This window comes from Barbus barbus (assembly GCF_936440315.1).
Source record: "Barbus barbus genome assembly, chromosome: 1".
NCBI lineage: Eukaryota > Metazoa > Chordata > Actinopteri > Cypriniformes > Cyprinidae > Barbus > Barbus barbus.
In genome coordinates, this window is record NC_136729.1 from 15,901,908 (window position 1) to 15,925,584 (window position 23,677).

At 41.9% G+C, this 23,677-nt stretch overlaps 1 protein-coding gene across 10 annotated transcripts in view; it reads left to right on the top strand.

Moving 5' to 3' along the window:
* LOC306884472 (transcription factor SOX-6-like) overlaps positions 1-22,957 on the top strand; it is a 157,786-nt gene extending 134,829 nt beyond the window's left edge. For all 10 annotated transcript variants that reach the window (XM_079440360.1, XM_079440356.1, XM_079440361.1 and 7 more), the window contains 4 exons: positions 10,984-11,089; positions 17,313-17,486; positions 18,871-19,087; positions 20,098-22,957. In XM_079440360.1, coding sequence (XP_079296486.1) covers positions 10,984-11,089; positions 17,313-17,486; positions 18,871-19,087; positions 20,098-20,407 — 807 coding nt within the window. In that variant the 3' untranslated portion in view covers positions 20,408-22,957. The remainder of the gene's footprint in view (positions 1-10,983; positions 11,090-17,312; positions 17,487-18,870; positions 19,088-20,097) is intronic.
* The last annotated feature ends 720 nt before the right edge of the window (positions 22,958-23,677 follow it).

Below are 23,677 nucleotides of genomic sequence, written 5' to 3' on the forward strand. Positions count from 1 at the left end.
AGATGTCAAAATAGAACAAAATCATTTGTGCATGCGAGTTGTCAAAGTGATGAGATGACCTCAAAACCCAATTTTATTCATGCAATTTGTAATCAATACCAGATTCCATTGCAGAAGTAATATAACCAACACAACCCACTCTTGTTCCTGCCCCTTTCGCCTGAGGGCACAACAACAGCCAAAACTCAAGGACTTGAGCCCACAGTGTTTTTTCAGACATGATCTTTAAAACCAATCAAGGTCTTTGAAGCACGTCCAGAGGAGTGCCTTTGATTGACATTGGCAGGGTAGATGGTGGATAAGTGTGTGTGTGTTTGCATTTGTGAGTGACTATAGGACCATCACGGTCCTCTGGTGCTTGGCCTGTGCGGGTTCAAACTGTGATGTCTCTGCCCAATTAAAGCAAACAGGCAGCCCTCTTCAGCCCCTGGTGTGGGACAGGCCCACTTTGTACCGGGAGCAAGCATTCTCTCAGGGATTCCTTTTAAAAATATCTTCAATCAATGAGTCAATCAAGGAGCAGAAAAACAGACACCACTACCATCTGATTGATGCCATATTGCCAGTTGGCTGTGAGACGCAGGCAGGAACTGGGAGTGGAGGCTCATTAATTTTTCAGCACCTGATTACTTTTAACCAGCATCTTAAAGTAGGTCAATGTATATGTAAAAAAGTAGAGGGACTATTTTTCAATCAACTTAGAAGTCAGGGCGAAAGATGTGCCCCGATGTGGGTGGCATGGGAGGAAACTATGAAACCCCAGCGTGTCCTCAATAAAGGCAGAGATCGCGTTTTTATATTATTGCTGCTTCTCACAGCAATTTACAATACCTCTTTACTGCTCAGGAAGGTGTTATGGGGGTCATAATCCTGTTTTCTCAAACACAATGCCCAACTCTAAGCCATTATAAACTGAGATATCACCTAAGCCAGTGCATTACGTGCAATTCTTTTGAGATTTCACACTCTTTGTTCGTGTTCTTTGGAAGTGGATGCGGTATGTGAACATGCAGCCATCACCTGTGGCTGTCTCCCTCCCTCCCTTTTTTCTCTATTTTACCTTCACCAGCCTCAACTCATCCTCTCTTTCCCTCTCTACCTCCCAAAATTGTTCTGGGGTTAGCTCATGGTCAGTCAAATGCGAGAATATGCCGCTACATGACATGAATGTTGCTCCGACAATGGCTGAAAAGGCACGTTTGTCAACAGGCAGTGCACACCTACAGCTGCATTGTTCTCAGCAGGCCGAGCTTAATGATATTTTTCTCCTCCTCTTTTGTCTGGCTTGGGTTTTGTCTTCACACGATTGTAAGGCCCTGCTTTTTCACATGGTTATTTGGGCATATCTGCTCAGGTGAGCTTTGTGTGTGTTTTTGGGGAGGAAATCAGTTCTGTTTCTCAACACCCCCCCCCCCCCCCCCCGCTCCCATCCCCCACCCCCCCAAGAGAAAAAGACATTAAGCTTGTTGCTAAATGTGTTTTCCCTAAAGGTCTTTGATGTAAGGGCAAGGTAATTCTGGGCAGAGGAGTGAATGACAAATAATAATTAGGTGCTCTATCAGTGTGAAAATATGACTGGTATGTTTGGGTTATCATTGTTGCTATAGGTTACAGAGCACATCACAAAGACTCCCTCGTTTTTTGAAGTATCATTTACAAAGACTTTTTCTTTCTTTATGGCTTTTTTTTTTCTTCTGAATTTTCAGTTGCTTCCCTATCGGAGAATGTAAGTTTATGACCTTAAAATACGATGTAAGAAAATGGCAGGCCTCTTTTGTACTGTAGTCTCGCTCAGAAGCCTGTCTGCATCTGATGATATCATAAAGACAGCTTCACCTCAGTCTGTTTCTAAGCCAAACAGATGTATTGATGTCACAAACAACCAGAGGCTAAACAGAAGCTGTATTTTCCTCATCATATGTTCCATATCTCTCTGAAGTTCAAATGAATGAGACTGAGCAGACATTCATTATTCTATGAAGAATATTCCTCAGTATTTTTCAGTTTTGTCTGAAGGACTGATTGAAAACTGAAATCAAATGAATTACATTATATTCTGATTTACGGAATCAGTATTTGCTAATAAAGCAATAATTTTCAGACAACATTACTTTGGCAAATAAAAAATAAGTGGTTTGAAGTTAATACGTTTCATTTTAGTTCATTTTAATTTTGTTGTTTTTATTAAGTTTTCTTGAGATTAGGGACCGTTTTGTCTGCAATATTTGAATAGTAGTTTAATTATTTTAACTCTTGTTGTTACAAACGGACATTATTGGCTTTATCCTTCAGTTAGTTTTTTTTCATCTCACCTTTAATTATTTTTAATTTAGTATTTTTTAACCTTTGAAAAAATCTATCTAATTGTTTTTGAACACAAGCACACATTCGCTCATCTTGCATAGTTAACGTATAGGTTGGGGACATGATTAATATCTTGTATTTTGTATTATTATTATTATTAATCATTAATTGACAGGCCTAACTGTTTCATGTCATCCTAGAATAGTTCATTGGTACAGTTACAAAGTTAAGGCCACAGTCTTGCCCTCTAGCCATATGTTTCTGAGGGGACACTTTACATGTCATGGGAAGACCTACTACAGCCATGTGCAAAACGGTAATGAACCACCCGCTGTATATCACCCAGAGCTGCCAGCAGTCAGACAGTTGGCCCGTGCCTGCTGCTCGCGCCTGACGGACGAAAAAAGGCCTCTAAGTGTTCTAGATAAAAGCTTTCACTTTGGTCATTTTCAGAATATTAATATTTCAGCACATCGCCTCACCTGACATAAATACTGAACGCCCTTTAATAACTGCCTTCCAGTCTGCTGTTTGGAAGTTTATCATAGTGAAAGCTTACGTGGAAGATTCTGGAAAGGTAACATAAATGGGATTAAGGAGAGGTTAAAATCATCTACTGGGGCTGTTGGTGGGGGATATTAAATATTGATTTATCCCAGTGTAACGACTGAGCTGAAGAGTGAGGCTAAGTGCTGCTTACAGATGGATCAATTCATCTTTTAATACAAAGTGTGTCCATAGAACACAATGGAATGACCTGCATCCCTTTTTCTCTTGCACAGAGCCATTTCTCTCTCTCTCTGAGATGGAAGAGCCGTCTCCTTGAGTCTCCTGTCTTTTAGGTGCATGTGTAAAATATTCATGTTTTAGCGTTTGCTTGCTTGTTTTTTATTTGTCTTTCTTCCCCTTTGATGTCCCGTCAGTAAAAGAAAGCTTTTATGGGACCTCCAACAATTTGCTTTTTTTTTCAAATATTTATTAGAAGTATTATTGTCTGCTGAGGACAATTATTCTGTTTTATTATTTATTATACTTTTTTCCCCCCTGGAAAGCACTGAATTGTACATTTCTTGATCTGTTTTATGCACTAGTTTTGAACTACTTTGTTTGATTTTACATTTTCAAATTGAATTTCACAAGCAACCTAATGATATGGTTCCACTCTGGAAAGAGCCCAGATTTTGATTTCAGATATTTCGCCCTTGCTAATAACCTATTTTTCGACAGATGTTGCCGTCCGATGGGGCCTGGCGAGGAGATAAAATATATTCTGGTGCTGACACTTACCAAACTGGAATCAAAGGGTGAAAGGCCACTGTATTAACCTATTGAGCATCCGCTGGCCTCCCTGCCCCCTCCTCTCACCTACATTATTGATGAGTGGAATATTCACTTTTCTCAAATCCCAGAGCACAGGGCCACAAACATTTAAATGGAGCTTTGCTCACTCTCCTCGAAATTCTCACCCCCTACTTTTAGACCCGAAGCCAATGTTTGCTCTCGTTCCCTCCCCGCGTGTGAGTGTTAGGGGCCTATTCACGCTTCCATTTACAAAGACTTGGGGTATAATCTTGTCTGGTCTGCAGCCCTGGAAGCAATTTTGTACCCCTTTTTCTGCTGCTGTCTTGGAAATTGCCAGCATAGGTTATTTTTGGCCGCAAAGTAAATCCTGCCATACACATGGCTTTGGCCGTCCAAAATTTTATTATATTCTGAACTCAAGCACTGCCCATAGCCAGCGAGTGCCATTGTTGAGTATTGCTTACATTAATTCTTTGTTCCATTTGTTTGGCTATATAGATAGCACCTTTTTCGGCAATTTGTGAGGTTGGGCGCACATCTCGGGCTAGTTCTAAAACAACAGCATGCACTTACTCTTCCGTTTTTTCTCCCTTAGGTAAGACATGACTGAAGCTCAGCTGATTTTACACTGTGGTTGCATAAAATCACACAAAGGGCCAAAACAGGGCACTCATTCAAAAATGCAACAAGGCCTTATACTCCAGACCTGCGAGGCTCTGCTTACGGCAGATACCCCGCAACAAAGCCAGCATAAAGAATAGGCTACAATGGGTCATTTATGTGCCACCATATTGGGACAGAACTCCTCCGAACAGGTGCATAAAGAACCCTCTGTCTCCCAGATCATCCGATTTCAGAGTGTCCATTATTGTAAATATATTGCATGATAAGAGCAGAAAAAGCAAGGTCCTGCTTAACAGATCCTTGAGGACCTAGTGAACAGTTCAGGGTCATTTAAAGAAGAAAACCCATTAAAAAATCCAGATCTGATGATCTCAATGCAGCAGGATAGAAAAACCGCGCTGTAGAGTTTCTTTTATAGCCGAGGGATGGACACGGATAAAATGCTTCATTTCCCCCGTGATGTCAAAAGGTCAGATGTTGTGGGTACATTTCTCAGTTTTGTAAGCGAGCGAGTTGTCGGTTTAACATGGTTTTGGTTTCATCTGGGATGTTTAGGAAAAAAAGTCTATACGGAAATATCAGAGTTCTCTCATGTCAATGTTTTCAGATAAAGTGTTTCTGCAAGGTAAAAAAAATATATACAGTGGTGTGAAAAAGTGTTGGCCCCCTTCCTGATTTTTTTTTTTTTGCATGTTTGTCACACTTTAATGTTTCAGATCATCAAACTAATTTAAATATTAATCAGAAATAACACAAGTAAACACAACATGCAGTTTTTAAATGAAGGGTTTTTGAGGGGAAAACAAATTCCTCCCCCCCCCCCCCCCTCAATTAAATCATAACTGTATTTTATCACACCTGAGTTCAGTTTCTCTAGCCACACCCAGGCCTGATTACTGCCACACCTGTTCGCAATCAAGAAATCACTTAAATAGGACCTGCCTGACAAAGTGAAGTAGACCAAAAGATCCTCAAAAGCTACACATCATGTTGAGATCCAAAGAAATTCAGGAACAAATGAGAAAGAAAGTAATTGAGATCTATCAGTCTGGAAAAGGTTATAAAGCCATTTCTAAAGCTTTGGGACTCCAGCAAACCACAGTGAGAGCCATTATCCACAAATGGCAAAAACATGGAACAGTGGTGAACCTTCCCAGGAGTGGCCGGCCGACCAAAATTACCCCAAGAGCGCAGCGACGACTCATCCAAGAGGTCACAAAAGACCCCACAACAACATCTAAAGAACTGCAGGCCTCACTTGCCTCAGTTAAGGTCAGTGTTCATGACTCCACCATAAGAAAGAGACTGGGTAAAAATGGCCTGCATGGCAGAGTTCCAAGACGAAAACCGCTGCTGAGCAAAAAGAACATAAAGGCTTGTCTCAGTTTTGCCAGAAAACATCTTGATGATCCCCAAGACTTTTGGGAAAATACTCTGTGGACTGACGAGACAAAAGTTGAACTTTTTGGAAGGTGTGTGTCCCATTACATCTGGCGTAAAAGTAACACAGCATTTCAGAAAAAGAACATCATACCAACAGTAAAATATGGTGGTAGTGTCATGGTCTGGGGCTGTTTTGCTGCTTCAGGACCTGGAAGACTTGCTGTGATAAATGGAACCATGAATTCAGCTGTCTACCAAAAAATCCTGAAGGACAAGGCCATCTGTTCGTGACCTCAAGCTGAAGCGAACTTGGGTTCTGCAGCAGGACAATGATCCAAAACACACCAGCAAATCCACCTCTGAATGGCTGAAGAAAAACTAAATGAAGACTTTGGAGTGGCCTAGTCAAAGTCCTGACCTGAATCCTATTGAGATGCTGTGACATGACCTTAAAAAGGCGGTTCATGCTCAAAAACCCTCCAATGTGGCTGAATTACAACAATTCTGCCAAGATGAGTGGGCCAAAATTCCTCCACAGCGCTGTAACAGACTCACTGCAAGTTATCGCAAACGCTTGATTGCAGTTGTTGCTGCTAAGGGTGGCCCAACCAGTTATTAGGTTTAGGGGGCAAGCGCTTTTTCACACAGGGCCATGTGGGTTTGGATTTTGTTTTCCCTTCATAATAAAAAACTTCATTCAAAAACTGCATGGTGTGTTTACTTGTGTTATCTTTGATTAATATTTAAATTTGTTTGATGATCTGAAACATTAAAGCGTGACAAACATGCAAAAAAATAAAAAATCAGGAAGGGGGCCAACACTTTTTCACACCACTATATATCAAGGATTGATGCCCACTAGTGGAGGGAGGTCACAGCCTCAGCCGCGCTCTGATTCAAGATTTTTTTATTTGTCACATACACAATTATACAGCGTATAACCAGCAGTGAAATGTAGGTAATGCGGGTCTGCCAGCACCCGCTCTAGGAGCCTACAAGCATAGACTACTGCTCGAGTATAAAAACCGAGCGACCGCATGAAAGGAACTCTGGGCTCGGCGCACAACTGCATGTGCTTTAGACTAAACATTTCAAAACTACCAACTACTGGAAAGCTGCACAATTATAAATAACATTGTGATTGGTTACTGCGGGAATTGAAAGCAGATGAGGGGCGAAATAGACGTTGCTGCTGGGCTTTACTCTCAATAAAGACGGCTGAAGCAACACACACCACGTATCCACACAGTCAGAACTCATTGTAATAGGCTTTCAAAGCCTCCCTTTATTTGCTCTATCACTAAGATCTCTCAGCCAGGTGTGGAACTGACAGAACACTTTTTACTAGGTTATGATATTAGCCGTGTGCACCAGGGCGACAGTAAAGGCAGATTACTAAGTCAATAAAGGCCGGTCTTTGGGTGCCTTACAATTGGCGTTATCTGGACCCGGCTGGAACAATTCAAGGTCATATGGCTGAAGCCGGGCTATTTTTACCAGAGGAAAAGCGTCACTCTATGGCAGTGTGATGCGTAAGTACAGGGTAGACACCAGCACAATGCGCTCCTGCCCGAAATACACAAAATCTGCGGCCAGCGCTGCAGTCCTCAGGCACATGTTCTGCGGCCGGCCTGATTAAAGCCCTCTCCGCTGCGCTGACATGGGCTCCTCGCTCTGGCTCCCCTCCAGATGTTCAGAAGTTCCACTAGCCTTGCCATCGGCCCTTCTGTGTTATTACTTCAACATGCAACCCTCCTCCGTCGAAACAAAATGCATTCTGTAACCGAATTTGAGGATGGAGGGGAAAAAAAGGATAGTAGAGGGGAGATTATTGTGGGTGTCTTTTTCCACTTCAGTTTAGGACTGTGTGGTTATAATTTTAGATGTGGGAATGAAGGGCTGCATGCTGAACTCATCTGAGGGAAGGGCCAGCCGTGTGCCAGAGAGGTCGTGGTTAGCATGGGAGGGGCACAACGTGTACCATGACATCTTTTCTTTTTTGCATTGTTTCCGTTTTTCGTTCCCCTGACCGCCCTTTCCCTTTCTCCTTCTCTCTGTACTTGCGGAGACTCTGAGCTCCTGCCATCTCACTGCCGTAATGCACATTATAAATATCCTTTATAGCACAATGGTCACTGAGATCTGCTGGTGAGCATTTGCCTGACTGGATGGTCCTTTTTCAGGATGGTACACACCCTTTACTGCTCTTCTGTGGTAAAGTGATCAGTAAAAATTTAATGACACCATAAAATAATAAAAATGCCATTGATTTATCACAGCACTTGATGCAGACAGTAGTAAAGGCGCTGTAGACCGATTTCTTTTTCGAGTCTTCAAACAAAAAGCCTGATGTTATGCATATAAATTATTTCTCTCGATAATGCTATGATATAAATTACGCAAGTTACAGCCAATAAGTATATAAAACATAGTATATTAAATTTAATGGAAATTCATTGTGCGATGTTTGAAGGTGTGCACGTCGCATTTTATGTTCATATACACTTTCTCAATTACAGACTCCCTAATGTGCTCTGTAAACAGCGTCACTGTCTTGTGTGGATATCAGCACTTCCTAGGCATGAATGAACTCTCTACCTCACTCCATTAAGTTAGACCCGAGACACTGAAGTGTCTAATCTTGTTTTCACGTACAATAGCTCCCGTCTGGCTCATTCTTTAATTATTGTTCTGGAAAATGAGAGTTTAGCGCCTAAAGCGTTTTTAATGAAATCAGTGATTGATGCCCCTTGTTCCCAAACTGATGTTTAATGATCATGACTTTATAAAAGGAGTCGATTGATCAGAGAGAGCTAACAGTGTGGGAAGGAGGGGACGACACAAGCAAGTCATTTATAACCCCCCCCCCCCCCCCACACACACACGCACGCACACACTCTGCAGTTGTTGGGCCCTTCCCCAGTGGACAGTCCACGGCGCATCGGCCATCGCTCGTGCGACTAATCGCACATCAGTCAATTTGTCATTGGGTGCTGCGCCTCTTTCATTAAGTGCAATAATGCGGTCTTGTGATGAATACAGCAGTGTAGGAGGCTTCACACGGAGCGTGGCACACCGAGCCTAGCACTCCAACTTATCTTTACAAAGCCGCCTGAGCCCAGCGGGAACTGCTACATATGTCATAATTAGAAAACACTTAAATAAGCAAGGCAGAGTCAAGACAGGCAGCTCTTAATGACAGGCCATAAGCAGGTAGTGGTTAATTGTACATCAGAATCACTCAGATGGCCATAAATAATGATTGTTCCATCAAGCATGGTGTTGGGAAATTGCGGTACTCTTTCTGTACAGCTCTTCTTTCTGTCCTTCTGATGCTTGTGCTGTGTTTTTTGAGTAATAGTAATAGTTTTCAGAAAAAAAGTCGGTAATAGATACTTGGATTTATTTTTTTGGGCAAGTAGGCAAATAAAAAATAATTCTGACTTTTTTTTTTTAATGAATCAATTTTGACAGCAAATTATGCAGACCCCAAACTTTTAAACAGCAGTGTATATTTCCATATGAAAAAAGAATTAAAATATTCTATAATGGGCCTAATTGACAAATAAAAAGGCATGTTTGTGCTGAAAAGAATGACATTTACTGCATTTAAATATTTACAAGGCTAGTTAAGTTTAAACCTGATTGCAGATGCTTAGTGAATGCAGGTTTTTATGCTGAAATACCTCACACAAACGTGCCTGAACTGTTTAGTGAATTTGCCCCTCAGTGATAATAAAGTCTGTTTCAAGTGACAACAGCAATAAGCACAGAATCATCCCAAGTAATCCACTATTGTCATGAGCTATTGACAAGTTGAGCCGGAGTGATAATCTTTTGCCGTGTGAAGAGCTTCCTCGCTCCACGGGTTCCCCAGTGGCAAAAAGAACAGAAAACAAACAAACGAGCAAAACGGCCAAAGCAGCGTGGCTGAAAGATTAATGTGTACGTTGGTATCTGTGTCTGCGTCTGTGGCAGGGGAGCTGTTAGCATTGTGTTGGGAGGCCGCCCGAGTGTCTGTTCAAACTGTGTGTGATAGGCATTCTCTAAAGAAAAGACAATTCAAGCACACCTTTTGCCTGAGATTGAACGCACACCCTGGGAGAAGAACAAACGCTCTGGGGCCGACTCACCGTAACTCGCTTTGCTTTTAGCATCTTCCTGCCCTGTTCGGAGGGGGGAGAGATTACTTGTATCATGCCGAGTCAAAGTGTCCATCTCCTCCTTGAGTCTTTAGAGAGAGCGAGACGGGCCTCCACTAATGCCCTGCTGCACTCACGGCAGAACTAGGTCATTTAACAATGGGCCCGAGCAGCGGTCGGCCCTCTTCCTCTGCATAATACATTAAGTCTAATGTGCTGCAACCATTCAGGAGGGCCCCCCAAAAGCTGTTATTTTATTCTGTAAATGCACACGGACATGACATTTAATATTGTCGCACGGGCGAGGAATGACAGGGGTTTATTGTGCATCAAGTGCGACATGATGCCAAGTTTAATCTGAACAGAAAGCAACACGACAAAAGGGAAAACACGGCATGTTCCTCCTAGCATGAGCCTTGAATAAATGATAGACAGGGAGCTCAGGGCAGCAGAGACAGGGGTATGTACTGCAAAGATTAGAGAGCGGAAAAGAAAAAAAAATAAGATGAATATTTCACTGGAGGTCCCAGGCTGCATTGTGTGCTCAGGATCTTTGTGTGTTTGTTTCTAAATCCTTTTTAGAAGAGTGTTCCAGACTCTTATCGGTACAAGTCCCTGCAGATGAAGACAGTAAGAGACTACAGCTGTGATAAAGATGACTTGACTTGGGCCTGTCAAAATGCATGCGAAGAGCATGTGTGTCCAACAGGGTCATGTGCCATTCAGAATTGAATTCAGAGTGCCTTTTAAATTTTTGAATTGTAATTTAAGAAAATGCAATTAAAAGTGAAATGTGAAGAAATTAATGTAAGTACTATAAATGTAGTTTTTTAATAATCCATTGCATTTAAGTAAAAATAGAAATTTGTATATAATACAAATAAAATGGATATATATTACACATAAAATAATTGAATTAAATAATTATAAGAATAATAATTAAGGAATAAAAACAATTTGTAGTAGTAGTAGTAATTTGCTACATTTATTAAATTTATTATTTAATGTTATGGTCATTGTACCATTGTGGGAAAAGACACAATTTCCCAGACTGCTCTAATTTAAACAACTTGGAGCATGTCAATTTCATGTTGAGTTATACCTAAATGAATACAATTTTCTTAATAACACATTTTAGTTTGCAATGTGGTGCATAAAGATAAACCACTAAATATCTGTAGACAGGAAGCTGTAGTATCTGAACATAAATTTTCTGTCATTTTTGCAGGAGAGGTCTCATTATGATAACCTGGGCCATCACCTGGGCAAACTAGGCGAGGATGGGAAGATTGGTCACAGGGTCATCGACCTCACCAGGCCAGAGGATTTCGAGGGTAAGTATCTATTTGTAGTGTTTGAAAACATAACATGACTGTGCTGTGCTTTGCACCCTCGCAGAGCATTGCCATATATCTAATGCTGCTTGCTGCTTGACTACATTGAGGAATGAGGTCAGGTACAGTTCAGTCAGATGATCGGATTGACTGGATTCCACGGTTGCTTGGCCAGTGTCAGGAAAAGTTGATGGGGTAATGCAGTGAGCACGGCTGTATTTAAAGTTTTCACAGCTAGTTCTTGATGACAATGTAATGGGACAATACTGGCCCTCCTCCAGGACCAGGCTCTGTTGCCACAGCTCATGTTTGATGTGCTGGGTGTGGACGTGTAAATGCTGATAGAACTTACATGACAAGGCGTCAGCTCCTTTTGTCACCCTGTTCATAAACAGTACGCTTGTATGCGCCTGTGTTTTTGGTGTAAAATATTTGTAACAGTTCCCATGGAAATCTACAGCCAATATATGGAGAAATAAAATCATTTTAATTCAAGTTTCATATAATTATGGGTTTTATCTTTAAAAAGAGGCCTTGAGGGAACAAGCACAATAGATTTTATTTATTTTTTGTAAGATGATCAGCCTCGCATAACTCTGTTTGTTTATGAGCTTTCTAAAACATAAATTATTTATTTTGGCTGGGTAGTATTCAAATCTGTAAATAGAGGTTTAGAGATGCAGTTTTTCTGGTCTGGCATGATCTGATCTGACCAGACCAGAGCAGATTCCCGCTAAGAAGCCTGTCCCACCCCTTTCAGATCAGTGAGAAAGCTGGGTCCTCGGGTCCTCCAGCACGGTGGGAACCCGACTTCTGTGGGCTCCGGAGCAGTCAGGGGCAGGGTTGAGGGCACCCAGACGCCCAAGTGATGCAGAGTTCCTTTAAAGTCCTAAGTGGAGGTGAAGAAACAGAGAGCGTGCCTTCAGTTTACTCCCAGTGCAGACAGGATTTGAAGGCCACAGAGGTTTCTCATCCCAGTGGACAGGCGCCACTGTGAGCCCTCAGAGCCATCCCCATCTCCATCTTCCCGCAAGCACATCGAGATGAAGGATGTGAACGGCATTTTATGATGATACGCCCCACATTAAATAGTCTCTTTTACAAGCAGAATGTGTTTATCCGTTGGGAAACATGGAGTGTTTACTTGTGTGTTTTTGTGTTTAGAGCCTTTTTCAATAGACCAAGTCAAACAAATTCCATTCCTCTCCCTGAACATTTGAGGAATGTATGCACCGTGTATGTGATACCTACGGTTAAAAAAAGGCAACCCTTCGTCCTGTTTTATTTGCCACTTGTCTTTGTTTTATTACACTGCTCTGTTCAGAAGCTTTGGGGCTTCATCAATATGAGCTAGCTATTTTTTAATGCACTTTAAATGATTTATCAGCTAAGTAGTAAACTACCATTTGAGAATTAAATTTCTTGACGCTTTAACAGGGCAAACAGACTCATACAGTAACTGCCACGGAGAGCAGAGGAAAATTACTGAGTGAGTCCGTAACGGCTGCATGCTTCCTTGTACGGAGGTCCTGCCTGCTGAAAAGACACGTTATATTGGAAAAGGCTTGGGGTGTAAAACAGCTCTCTTTCACTGCTGTAACTCACAGAAAGCTTTAGGTTGCTTGAACTAATATTTGCAAAGCATGCAGCAACCAAATTAACAGCTGCCAAAGTTCTAACGAGAGGGAGTCCGTTGGAAAATAACGGCGGGGTATGGAAATAGATAGAATTTCCTTCATTTCGCAAAAAGCCACGAGCCACATGCATCAGCTCACCGCAAAGTCATTAGGTCTTTTTAAGCTCAGATGAAAAACATTAACTAATACCACAAAAGGCTTTAGTATGGCCCCTTTGTTCATTCACATATGGCAGCGTATGAGTTTTGTTTGCCGAACGGGTCTGGTCGTGCGTGTGTTTAAACTATCTCTGTCAGACGGGGGTCTTAGCAGAACAAAGGGTGTGTTGAGAGATTCCCGGAGCAGGAAGTCGAAGTAATATCAGCACGCTTTTGAGACAATGCCCGCCAAAATGATCGTTGGCCAGGATTGATTAACTGCTTGACTTTGTAATCTCTGAGCTATGTTAATGCTGTATTATTTATGCATATGGTTAAATTGTGGCAAGGTTATCGCTGAATTATTATAGACTAGCAATCTGAGGTGCACTGCAGTCAAAGCAAAGGAACCAAAAGCTCAATTAGACATTTTTGTGTGTTAGACGATTGTTTTATAAAGGAGTATGATAAACGGCAGCATGTTATGTCATAATATGAACACAAGGATCTAATGCAAGGATCTACACTACTTTTTAAAAAAAAAGAAGTCTTGTATGGCCATCAAGGCTGCATTTATTTGATCAATGCAATTTACTGCGCTCTCCCAGCTGGTTAGGTGCCAAGACCTATATTTATAAAGGTTGGTCTGCACTCTAAAATCTTTTGAGTTAAAAAGACAAACGTTTCAGCTGTGTGCCTTTATCAATGTGACAATTCTTTGTTTCTCAATGATTCTATAGTAAACGACAAACATCAGGTGAGCATAATTAATCAATCCACAGACTCCAATTGAACATTACAGTCTAATTAGAACAATAGCACATCCGGCAAAAAATTCATTTATTTGATCAAAAATACAGAAAACCGTAATATTGTGAAATATTATTACAATTTTAAATAACTGTTTTCTATTTGAATGCAGTGTGTCCTTGCTGAATAAATATAATTAAATAAATATTACAGTCCTCAGCTTTTTGAATGGTGAATATGCAAGCCCATTTCTGCTACAGAGTAAAAGGTTTATCTGAAAAACTTGTAACTTTAATATTACCTTTTTATTTTATTTATTTATTTCTGAGTTTGAAATCCATAGATCAAAACCTAGTTTTATCACATTCATGTGTATGTCTATTTTCCCAGCATTCCCATTGCCAGTTCTTTATCCAGTTTTACTATCTCTATAGTCTGCACGTGAGCCCAGGACTCCTTTCATCGAAAATGGTGTAGTGCAAAAAGGAATTTAGCATGGCCCTCTTCAAGACCTTCAAGTCCAGGGCGAGAGGCATGAGAAACAATAGCTTAAAGAAACATGCACTAACAAGTCACGCTTTTGTACTCTTACACACACACACAGAGTAGAATTCCAAATATCCAGCTGGGTGCAACTCAACAGTTGCCACATTAAAGTGGTGGGCTTGAATCACATGTAAGTTGTAATGGTTTAATTAGCGGAATATGAGTGCTGACATGAATGGGAGAGCCGAGCATTGCCATTGTCAGCGCTAAATACCTTTGCAGAAAGGCGTCTCTTTCTTTATTGGATTGTCCGCAGAGGGCCTGGCAGGTTTGCGTGATTGTTGCTTGTTTCTCCTTGTGGATTCTTGTGTGACGGTCTGTGAGTGCCCTCAGAACAAAAGGCTAGCTGCAGCGAAACCCTGAGAGGCTCAGCCTTTTGGCTCTGTTCCGCGTACCGTCGAGTCTGGGCCTGCTGCAGGCAGGTGTGCCGGGCCGCGGGGCCCCTTTCCCTCGTACGCTTCCACGCGAGTGCTCTCTCTCTTTCTCTGTAATTCATACAGTCCCCCTCTGCTCTCCCTCCTGTTCACCGGGAGAGACAAATTAAATAGAGATTCTTGTATCGCTCTGTCATGTTGGGCACCGGGTCTCATAAATCACAATAAAGTCGATTAGAAGCCTCCTGCCGTCTCGCCCCCCCACCCTCACGCACCTCAGGGGGTCTCCCGTGGCATCCCGAAACATCTGCATTTATTTACACAATAACACACCTAACTAGGTGCTTCCTAAAAGAGCCGCACGGGGGGAAAAATGTCAATTAATGCTAATTTGTAAATGTCAGAAGCATGTAAGCTTTCTTATTAAACAACAACAAGCCAGGAAAAAAAGCAGAGGGTTGTAAATTGCATGTTGTAGATGCGGGGTGACGTCGCACAAGCCGACCTCGTTGCCAACTCTTTGGCTGCTTTTGATTAAGGCACATCATGATTGCAATGGACTGGGGGGGCACGGACCACCCGTGTCTGCGAGCGGGGCTCCGTGCCAGGGGCCGCCGCTCATCTCGTCCCACAGAGCACCAGCTCTCTGTAAATCGGCTCTCATTCCTGCGGTCCGCTCAAATGACTGAGCGCGCTGAATCTGTCTGCTGATGCACTACAGCAACAACAGGGCATGAGATGATTATTACAACCAACCCTGGTTGCACTCTCCCTCTCTCAGTGAAACAGAATAATGAATCCGATCTGCAATTTTAAAGTCCAGCTGCTGGTTTCCTGCATGTAAGCTGCTCACCTCTGCCTATATCTGCTTGCATGCCAGTATATAAATTGCTGAATCAGTGTCAGTGGTAAAGTAATGGCATGGGGCAAATCGTAAATTAGAGCCGGCCATCCCCCCTCCCCCTGAGCAGACAGTGGCGGTCGTGTCTGGGCGAGGTAGCCGAGCGAGCGAGCTGGGGTTGGCAAGGTAATGAATGCCTTCATCTGGCCCCGGCAGTCAGCAGATTGCCCAGCATTGATGGATACTGTCAGCCCTACGCCACACTACATTTCATTGCACAATAAACATGGCTGTCAAAGCCAAACAAAGTGAAATCAATTTATCCTGCACGGTGAGCGCGTGCTAAATGAAATTAATGTACTGTGCGGGGAATGCTGTTGCCGTATAATCCCGATGGAAGGGGCTGGGACGAGGCGGCTGCTTGTAGTGCTACAAAGTTGTAGAGAGGCAAGATCAGAGAGACCCTGACTGATGCACCATGACTGTGTGGAGCTGGGCAGCCAGATAAACAGCAGCCCTTTCTGGATTATTATGATTGTTAAACATGACATGTGTAAATGGATCTTTTGGGCCCTGTGGGCAAAGCCGTTCCGCCCAGCAGGGCCTGGAGGATAGAGCCTCCTGCTGGCTGTCTGAAACTTAGACGTTGTCTCTCTCTCTCTCTGGGCCCCAGTGTGGCACGAGTGTGTGTGTATGCATAGAGAAGGTGGCCCTACGACATTGCCTAATTTCCAGCTCCTCCTCCTTTGAGCAACGCGCTGCCCTCGGAATAGTCTTGGTATCCCGGTGCTTTAATAGCGGTGTAGTGCCAAGATCCATTACTTAGCTGGAGTTTTTATTTTGTTTATCAACACCAGTAATAATAGAATCAAAATCAGGTACCGTGTGCCAAGTCTTGAAGTTTCATGGTCCTAATGAATACACATCACATGTGGATGATGAAATATTCATGGCTGATTCCAACCCTTCTTATCCAGTTTTTGGATCATTAAAGATGTATCGTAGCATATGGGTAGGCTTTGTTTTATTTTTCAAGCCTTGTTTATCAACATGTTTTTGTTTGTTGAAATATTCATACAGCTTTTATTTAATTCTTTCACATCTTACATATAAAAGGAAGCAAATGCGCATGCAAACAGAATCATTTTCACTCTGCTGTAAAGTTAAATACAGAAACTGGGGGACACATATGCTGATTGTGAATGGCCTGATTGAGGAGTTACACTCCTTCAAGTCTGTTCAAGTCGCACTCACACCAGGCCGCATTCACTAACTCTAGTGTGTGAAACCTGGGATCATTTAAATACAGAAACCTAGGGGGTTTTTTATCATCCCGTGCTTAACCACTAGGTCTGCCCTTTGTCAGACTCTGTGTTAGCACATTGAAAGCGATCATGTGGAGATATATGTTTTGTCAGGACATTGGCACTGATCCTCCTCCTAATTTTACCTCGCTTACACAAACACCCTTGTGCCACATTTGTTATTCAGAGCATTACCGTTATTACTTATAGCAGGAGAAACATTATGACAGTCATCCAGAAATGTACGGCTGTTCGAACGCTGCGACCCAGACAAACTATTTAAAAGGCATTATAGTCATGGTCCTCCTTGTCTGGTTTGAGCTAGTTTTCACTCATCAGGAGTTCTTTTACCTACAATGCCGTCTTGTTCTACACTCCAAAACATGGGCTTGTCCCATCCAGTTCTGGGATGGGCAGCCTGGAGTATAAGATACAGCTGCAGGCCTCTCAGGATCCCCAAACCCACCTTTTCTGGTTCAGCTCCATTCACTCTGATGTGCTGATGGATGCCCTGCACTACTAAGTTGATTAACGGTTTGCACCCACTCTCTCCTTCTTGCTCTGGTGTTCCTAGGGTGTAAGGAACTGAATGGCTCTGCAGATAAACCACATCAGTATTATTGTTGGCCAACAGGAGGCGCCAGCACTACCGAGGCACGGGTCTACAGGGAACCCCGGGGAAGGAACAGCAACGAACCTCACATCAAACGGCCCATGAACGCCTTCATGGTCTGGGCCAAAGATGAGCGCCGCAAAATCCTTCAGGCCTTCCCAGACATGCACAACTCCAACATCAGCAAAATCTTGGGTAAGTCAAAGCCCCCAGATCAATTACGACCAGCAGCCATGGCCATATGCGTTAGCCTTTCCATTTTCATTTGGGATTGCGCCATGCTCCATAAGAATAAACTGAACTGGCATCCAGGGAACTATTGTGGAGTGCTTCGGAAACTGTTGAAAATGTCTTTGCTTGTTTTGGATCACGTTAATTCAATAGTCTTTTTTAACACAGCCGTTTAAACAGTCATTCTACTTATTGAAATGACTTTACTTTCCTTCAAAGTATCTACTCAAGGAATCCTTGGCATTAGCTAAGTTTCTATCCAAGTTCTGGAATAATTATTTGCCCTCCCAAAAAAGTGGAATATTGTGAAATCAATTGCGAAATAAGCAGCATTTCTATTGCTTGCATTTCAGAAAACAAGGTCATTGCTTCCAGGAAATTGGCAAAAAATATTTTTTGTTCAGACTCTAAAGCGAAGTCACATGACATTTTCTGATGTACATGTTTTAAATGTGTTTTAATTCAGAATTTTGAAATGAACTGAAACTAAAGGGAAGTGTCTGTTTTTACCAAACTAAAACAGCCCACTGTTTTGGACCAAAACCAAGACTTACAAGACTAAAATGTAGCTGAATTGGTCCACTAAGAAAGGCTGAGTGTTATGTTGATTGACTAGATATTTAAGCATTATAGTACACCGGACCTTGAATTGCACAAAATATGCAAATGAATATCGCCAAGGCAGTTTCTGCCCTCTTATCAATCGATAGACAAGCATCTCAGCATTACAAAGCTACTATGCAAAATGTATGCTGTGAATAAAATATTCAGGCTATTACCACACCTGCCTAATCTTCTTTTGCAAATAATTCAACACAATTCAATGTATCTCAAACAGACGAGCACGGCTAAACTTGATGGCTTGATGCCCGCAGGAGCAGCTCAATTAGATGGATTTAGTGGCTGTCACGTGGGCAGTGTTTGTCATGAAAAATGACAGGGCTAAATGGGTCTTGTTCCCCAGTCCAGAGAGTCAATAGATCACAGCAACTAAAAGACCCGTCAGCCTGGACGTTTCTGAAGGCTGGAGATATTTACTGGCCTGTTGTTTTCACTAATGCAGAAACGGTAACTGTAATGCAGTTACCCTCCATTCACAAAAGCAGTTCTTGCCCCAGGATTATGTGGTTATTTTGTGTACGTTGTTGTTTTTTAATGTAAAAATATATTTAAATATTATTTATTTTATTCATTGTATTAAAATATATTGAATTCATGAATGGTTTTTAGTAATAAATCAAAATTGTAAAATGTACTTAAGTCATTCTTTCTCCAAAAATAAATAATAGATAAATAACAATCCGCAATGATCATTTCTCACTTCTAACTTCTCATCTGTGGTCAACAGGATCTCGCTGGAAGTCCATGACGAACCAGGAGAAACAACCGTATTATGAGGAGCAAGCACGGCTCAGCAAGATCCACCTGGAGAAGTATCCCAACTACAAGTACAAGCCCCGGCCCAAGCGCACCTGCATCATCGACGGCAAGAAGCTGCGCATAGGCGAGTACAAGCAGATGATGAGGTCGAGGAGGCAGGAGATGAGGCAGTTCTTCACTGTGGGGTAGGTGCACGTTGGAAAAAACGGCACAAACAATAGCAGGCGGCCGTCCAAGATGGCCTGCCCTCTGTTAAACCCCTATACGCTGTTCATAAAGCCAGCTTAGAGCTCTCACAATAGGCAGGTAATGACTCCATACCGTATGCCAACTCCTGGTGTAAAGCCAGTGACCCTTTAATCAGGTTGATTGGAGTAATTCAACCACTTAGCTCATTTGTCACGTTATATGGCCCTCGCACTTAATTTTAATATACGCTTCAAAGCAAAGCGAGCGCAGCCTTTTGTTGCCTACACGCTCCTTTTGTGATTATATGCTGTGGTAAATTTATTTTTTCTTGGAGGAGGGGAAATGCACTATATGGCCCTGGGTTGAATCCCATTGACAAAATAGTATTTTCTTTCAGCTGCCTGAAACTAGTGGTTTATCACATTTAGACGGTAACAGAGGGCAGCGGGACTCACGTAGCCATTATTTTAGGATATTAGAGTCGAGTATGAATGTAGAGAGGGCTGCAGGGCAGATGTTTGGAGCTCAACTCTATAATTTACTGCATGTGGTGAGTGAAGAAAATGCCTGCTCCAGGTGTTTCCACTTCAACAGCAAGAAATACGAGCGCTGGAGTATCAATCAGCCTGTTAAAGATCAGGAGACTGTGTCTCTACCAACCAATTGGCTTTGTCACCCAGAAAGAAACGAGTGTCATTTTCACAATCGTTCCCAAATCGTTGTCGCTGATTGGGAATCATTTTTACAGGGCTACCGGCTGGGCACGTTCCATTCAAGCTGGCGTTTAAAACTCCACAAGCTTTATGCTTTCGACAGGCATTTTGTGTGCTTCTGTACATTCTTTCCATTCTCTAATTTCCCTAGACTGAAATTATTTTCCTTGAAAAACGCTAAACTTGTCATTCGTCTCTTAAAAGCTCTTAAGCTTCTCTGAGCTTTGCGAAAAGGGAAAGCGCACCCTGGCACTTCATGAGCGTAAATCTCTGTTTCTTCACCTCTGTATCAGGCAGCAGCCACAGACGCAGATCCCCATCACCACCAGCGCAGGTGTCGTCTACCCTGGTGCCATAACAATGGCGACCACTACGCCCTCCCCTCACATGACATCAGACTGCTCCAGTGCCTCGGCCAGCCCCGAGCCCACCATCCCCGTCATCCAGAGCACCTTCAACATGAAGATGGAACCGGGCACCATGGTGTCTAATGACCCCGTGAATGGAGAGGATGAGATGGACATGTACGAGGACTTTGAGGACGAGCCCAAATCGGACTACAGCAGTGAGAATGACACACAGGAGCCGGTCAGTGCCAACTGAGGCGAAAACAGCCAGCAAAGAATATCCTTTTATTAGAGGGAAGACTGAAGAAGATGAAAAAGAGAGCAAAAAAAAAAAAAAAAAACTTGTTTCTGATGAAACATGTTTTGGGAGCCAGCATGCAGATGTGGCTCCTGCAGATTTAACAGCTAATGGTCTTAAGTGTTTCTCCCAGTGTGAAACAATTTGATTGTGTTTTATTTTGGCGTTTTATTTTTAAATTGTTATTTTATTGCCTTTTTTTTCTTGTGTTTTGATCATGGACAGTTTAGGGTATTTCCTACGACATTTTTAAATAATAGGACTTGACGATTGAAACATTTCATATGAATGCATAACTCACAGTCTTAAATTCATATGGATTTACACATGTATTGTTTTTTTCTTTTGAAGCGTACATTACTGTTTTCGATGGGGTTCTATATCTCACTCAGGTATGCTGTACCAGCCAACAGCTTGTGAATGTTTTTAATCAGAACTATTTAAAATGGAAAAAGACGACACTTCATTTGACATTTCATAATACGATAAAACTGAAGAAGTCCATATATTTGAACCATAGAGGGAAAGCCTAAAACTCCCCATTATTATTGTTGTTCTTGTTATTATTATTACTACTACTACTACTACAAGTCCAGATGTGCCAAACATATCATAAGCTTCCTGCTCTTAAATCTTAAATTTGAAAGTCTTAAGGAAGAGACTGCACGAGTCTTAGACAATCCTTGCAATCTTATCTACAAAGGCCACTTTTATTTCTCCTCTCCATTGACAACCACGTCCAAATGCTCAGAAACTAAGAATGTCATAGTTCTCCAGGAGGTTCAATGCAGTGATCGCCCCGACCACCGTCCTCATCTAGTTCAGTCTTACCCGCTCAGTTCTTAATCACAGTGATTGTAATCAGGCCAGAATGCCAAGGGGCCAAATGGCATCCAATCTGCAGAATTGGACAGGCAGCGAAAGGCAGCTTTGGTGTATTACAATCACAAATTGTTGTTGTACAATATGTACACACGCATTCTGCTGAAGTCTTTAGCCCCGTTTTTCAGGGCAGCAAGTTTAAAGTCTTTTATTTACGCTTAAATCTTGTAGACATTGTAATCTTAACTGACAGAAATAGTCTTAAAGCAGAGCGTACGCCCTTTGGGCTTCTGCAGTGTGTTCATCGTTAAGTCTTAAGAGAACGTCCAGTTTATCAGGATGTTTTGGCCAGTTATGCAGAGAGTTAAGGAGAAATTTAACTAAACTAATAATGGCACTTATTTTCCAAATTTTCAAAGGATTACATGGATTTGAGATACTTTGATTGTATTTGTTTAAATATATGTTCTGAAACAAATACATTTGAAAATGCACAGAGACAAATCTGCCTTTTTTTGGCAATTGAAATCAGTTTTTTGAGCAGTTGAAAAAAACAAAAAAGACAATTCAAATAGGCAGTCCTGCGCCTACTAAATTATCCGCTCGTTCCAGCAACGGAACGGATCGCAGGTTGTTTCCGTGTGGAAGGACAGCCAAGAAGCAGCCAGCGGTCAGGGCCTCTTGTTTTAGGCTTTGGCCCTACCGAAGGCTCCTACAGGGTGTGAGTGCCATTCACCTCCACTTGCCTGACCTCTGCCCAGCACACACCCTGCCTCAAGGGGCTGCCATCTGGCTCCCGGCATCGGCCCGCGCCCAGGAGAAAGGTAGCGAACAATGGAGACGAGGCCCATGTGGTTTATTGTGCCCTCTCTCCATCAAAGCGCTCGCGAAAGGCCGTGGCCAGAAGCAGCCACGAGGTGCTAGCGAGCAGATGGAACAAGTAGATCAAGCTGTGGGAGATTATTAAAATGACTGACGAGTCGGTATCATCTGAAATACAGCATTATTAATGCATGAGTCCCGCTATTTTGCCTTTGCCCTTGAACCTGTCTGTTTCATCAGTAACCCAGAGATTAGAATAGACAGGAAATGTCACAGCGAGGCTGCTGGTCACTGCATTACCTCCAAAGGTCTAAAAGGTACCGATGGCTATTTAGCGCTTACTTCTCCCAGCAGTTGAAGCATTGACTTTTCTCCTCAGCGCCCCTCTTTGAAAAGCATTTACTTAATTCATAGAAGTTTTGAGCACTTCTTCAGAAGCTTGTATTCGTACCTTTTATTTTGTTGGTTTTGTTTAAGTTTGTTGTGATTTTTACATAAGGTACAGTACTTGGCTGGGTGTCCCTTGACATCCGCGTTCAGTTTTTTTTTTTTTTTCTTCCCTGCTTACAAGCCAACGTTTATTGTTTAAAGCTGTTATATCTGTTTGCTGGTGGATTGGTTGATTTGTACATGATTTGTACATATTTCCTTGACCATGCCAAGCCAGTTCTGTAGGCTGGTAGCAGACAAAAGGACTGTTGTTGGGACTGAAACTTGATTGCGCTTGTATAGAGTAAAAAAAAAAAAAAAAGAAAAGAAAAAAAGAGACAATTTCAATCTCTCACGGAGACAATGATTCAAAAGTGTTACAAGCACTGGATATAAATGGTATTTTTATCAATTCTGACTAATGTGAAGCCGTTGTGCGAGAAAAAAAAAAAAAAAAACCTACATGAACGAGTCACCTGTTTGAACTCATGTGAGTGCGCCTCGCAGTTGCCAGATTTGAGTCATTTTTCTCTTGACATATTTTGTTTATTTATGCAAAGACACGTGATGAATGAACACTTTGTTTAAGCTCCAGTGCTGCCTAGGGGAGAAAGAGCAGTAAACTCAACGGAGAGGCTCGCGTAGTGACTGGCCAACTGAGACACACCGGACTTCAGTAGCACATTTTAATGGTCATGTATGTTTGTGTTGTATATTGTATTTGAAGCTCTCTAGTGCATATAGACATTTTATTGTATTTATTAGCCATTATTGGCTCTAAAAGTGTCAGTAGAACAGAATTAAAGGACAATCAGAGAACAAGAATAAAACAGTGAAATTTCAAAATGGATTGGAGCTCAAAACAAAGTTTTTTTTTTTTTTCTTTTTTTTAATCTCCATCTCATTACAGATTTTTTTTTTCCTTTTCATTGTAAATATAACATAGGAAAATAGAATTCTATTTTTATTCATGGATACTTGCTGAAGTATAAATTATGTATTTTACTTTTTTCTTTTTTTCGTGTGTGTATGTTTTTGATCGTTGTACTTAGGAAAAAAGAACTAAATCACAAACTGACAATTCACTGTACCTCATGTAGTTGCTGAATTCACATCCCTGTTGATTTGAGTAGTATTGGAGACACAGCTGAGACA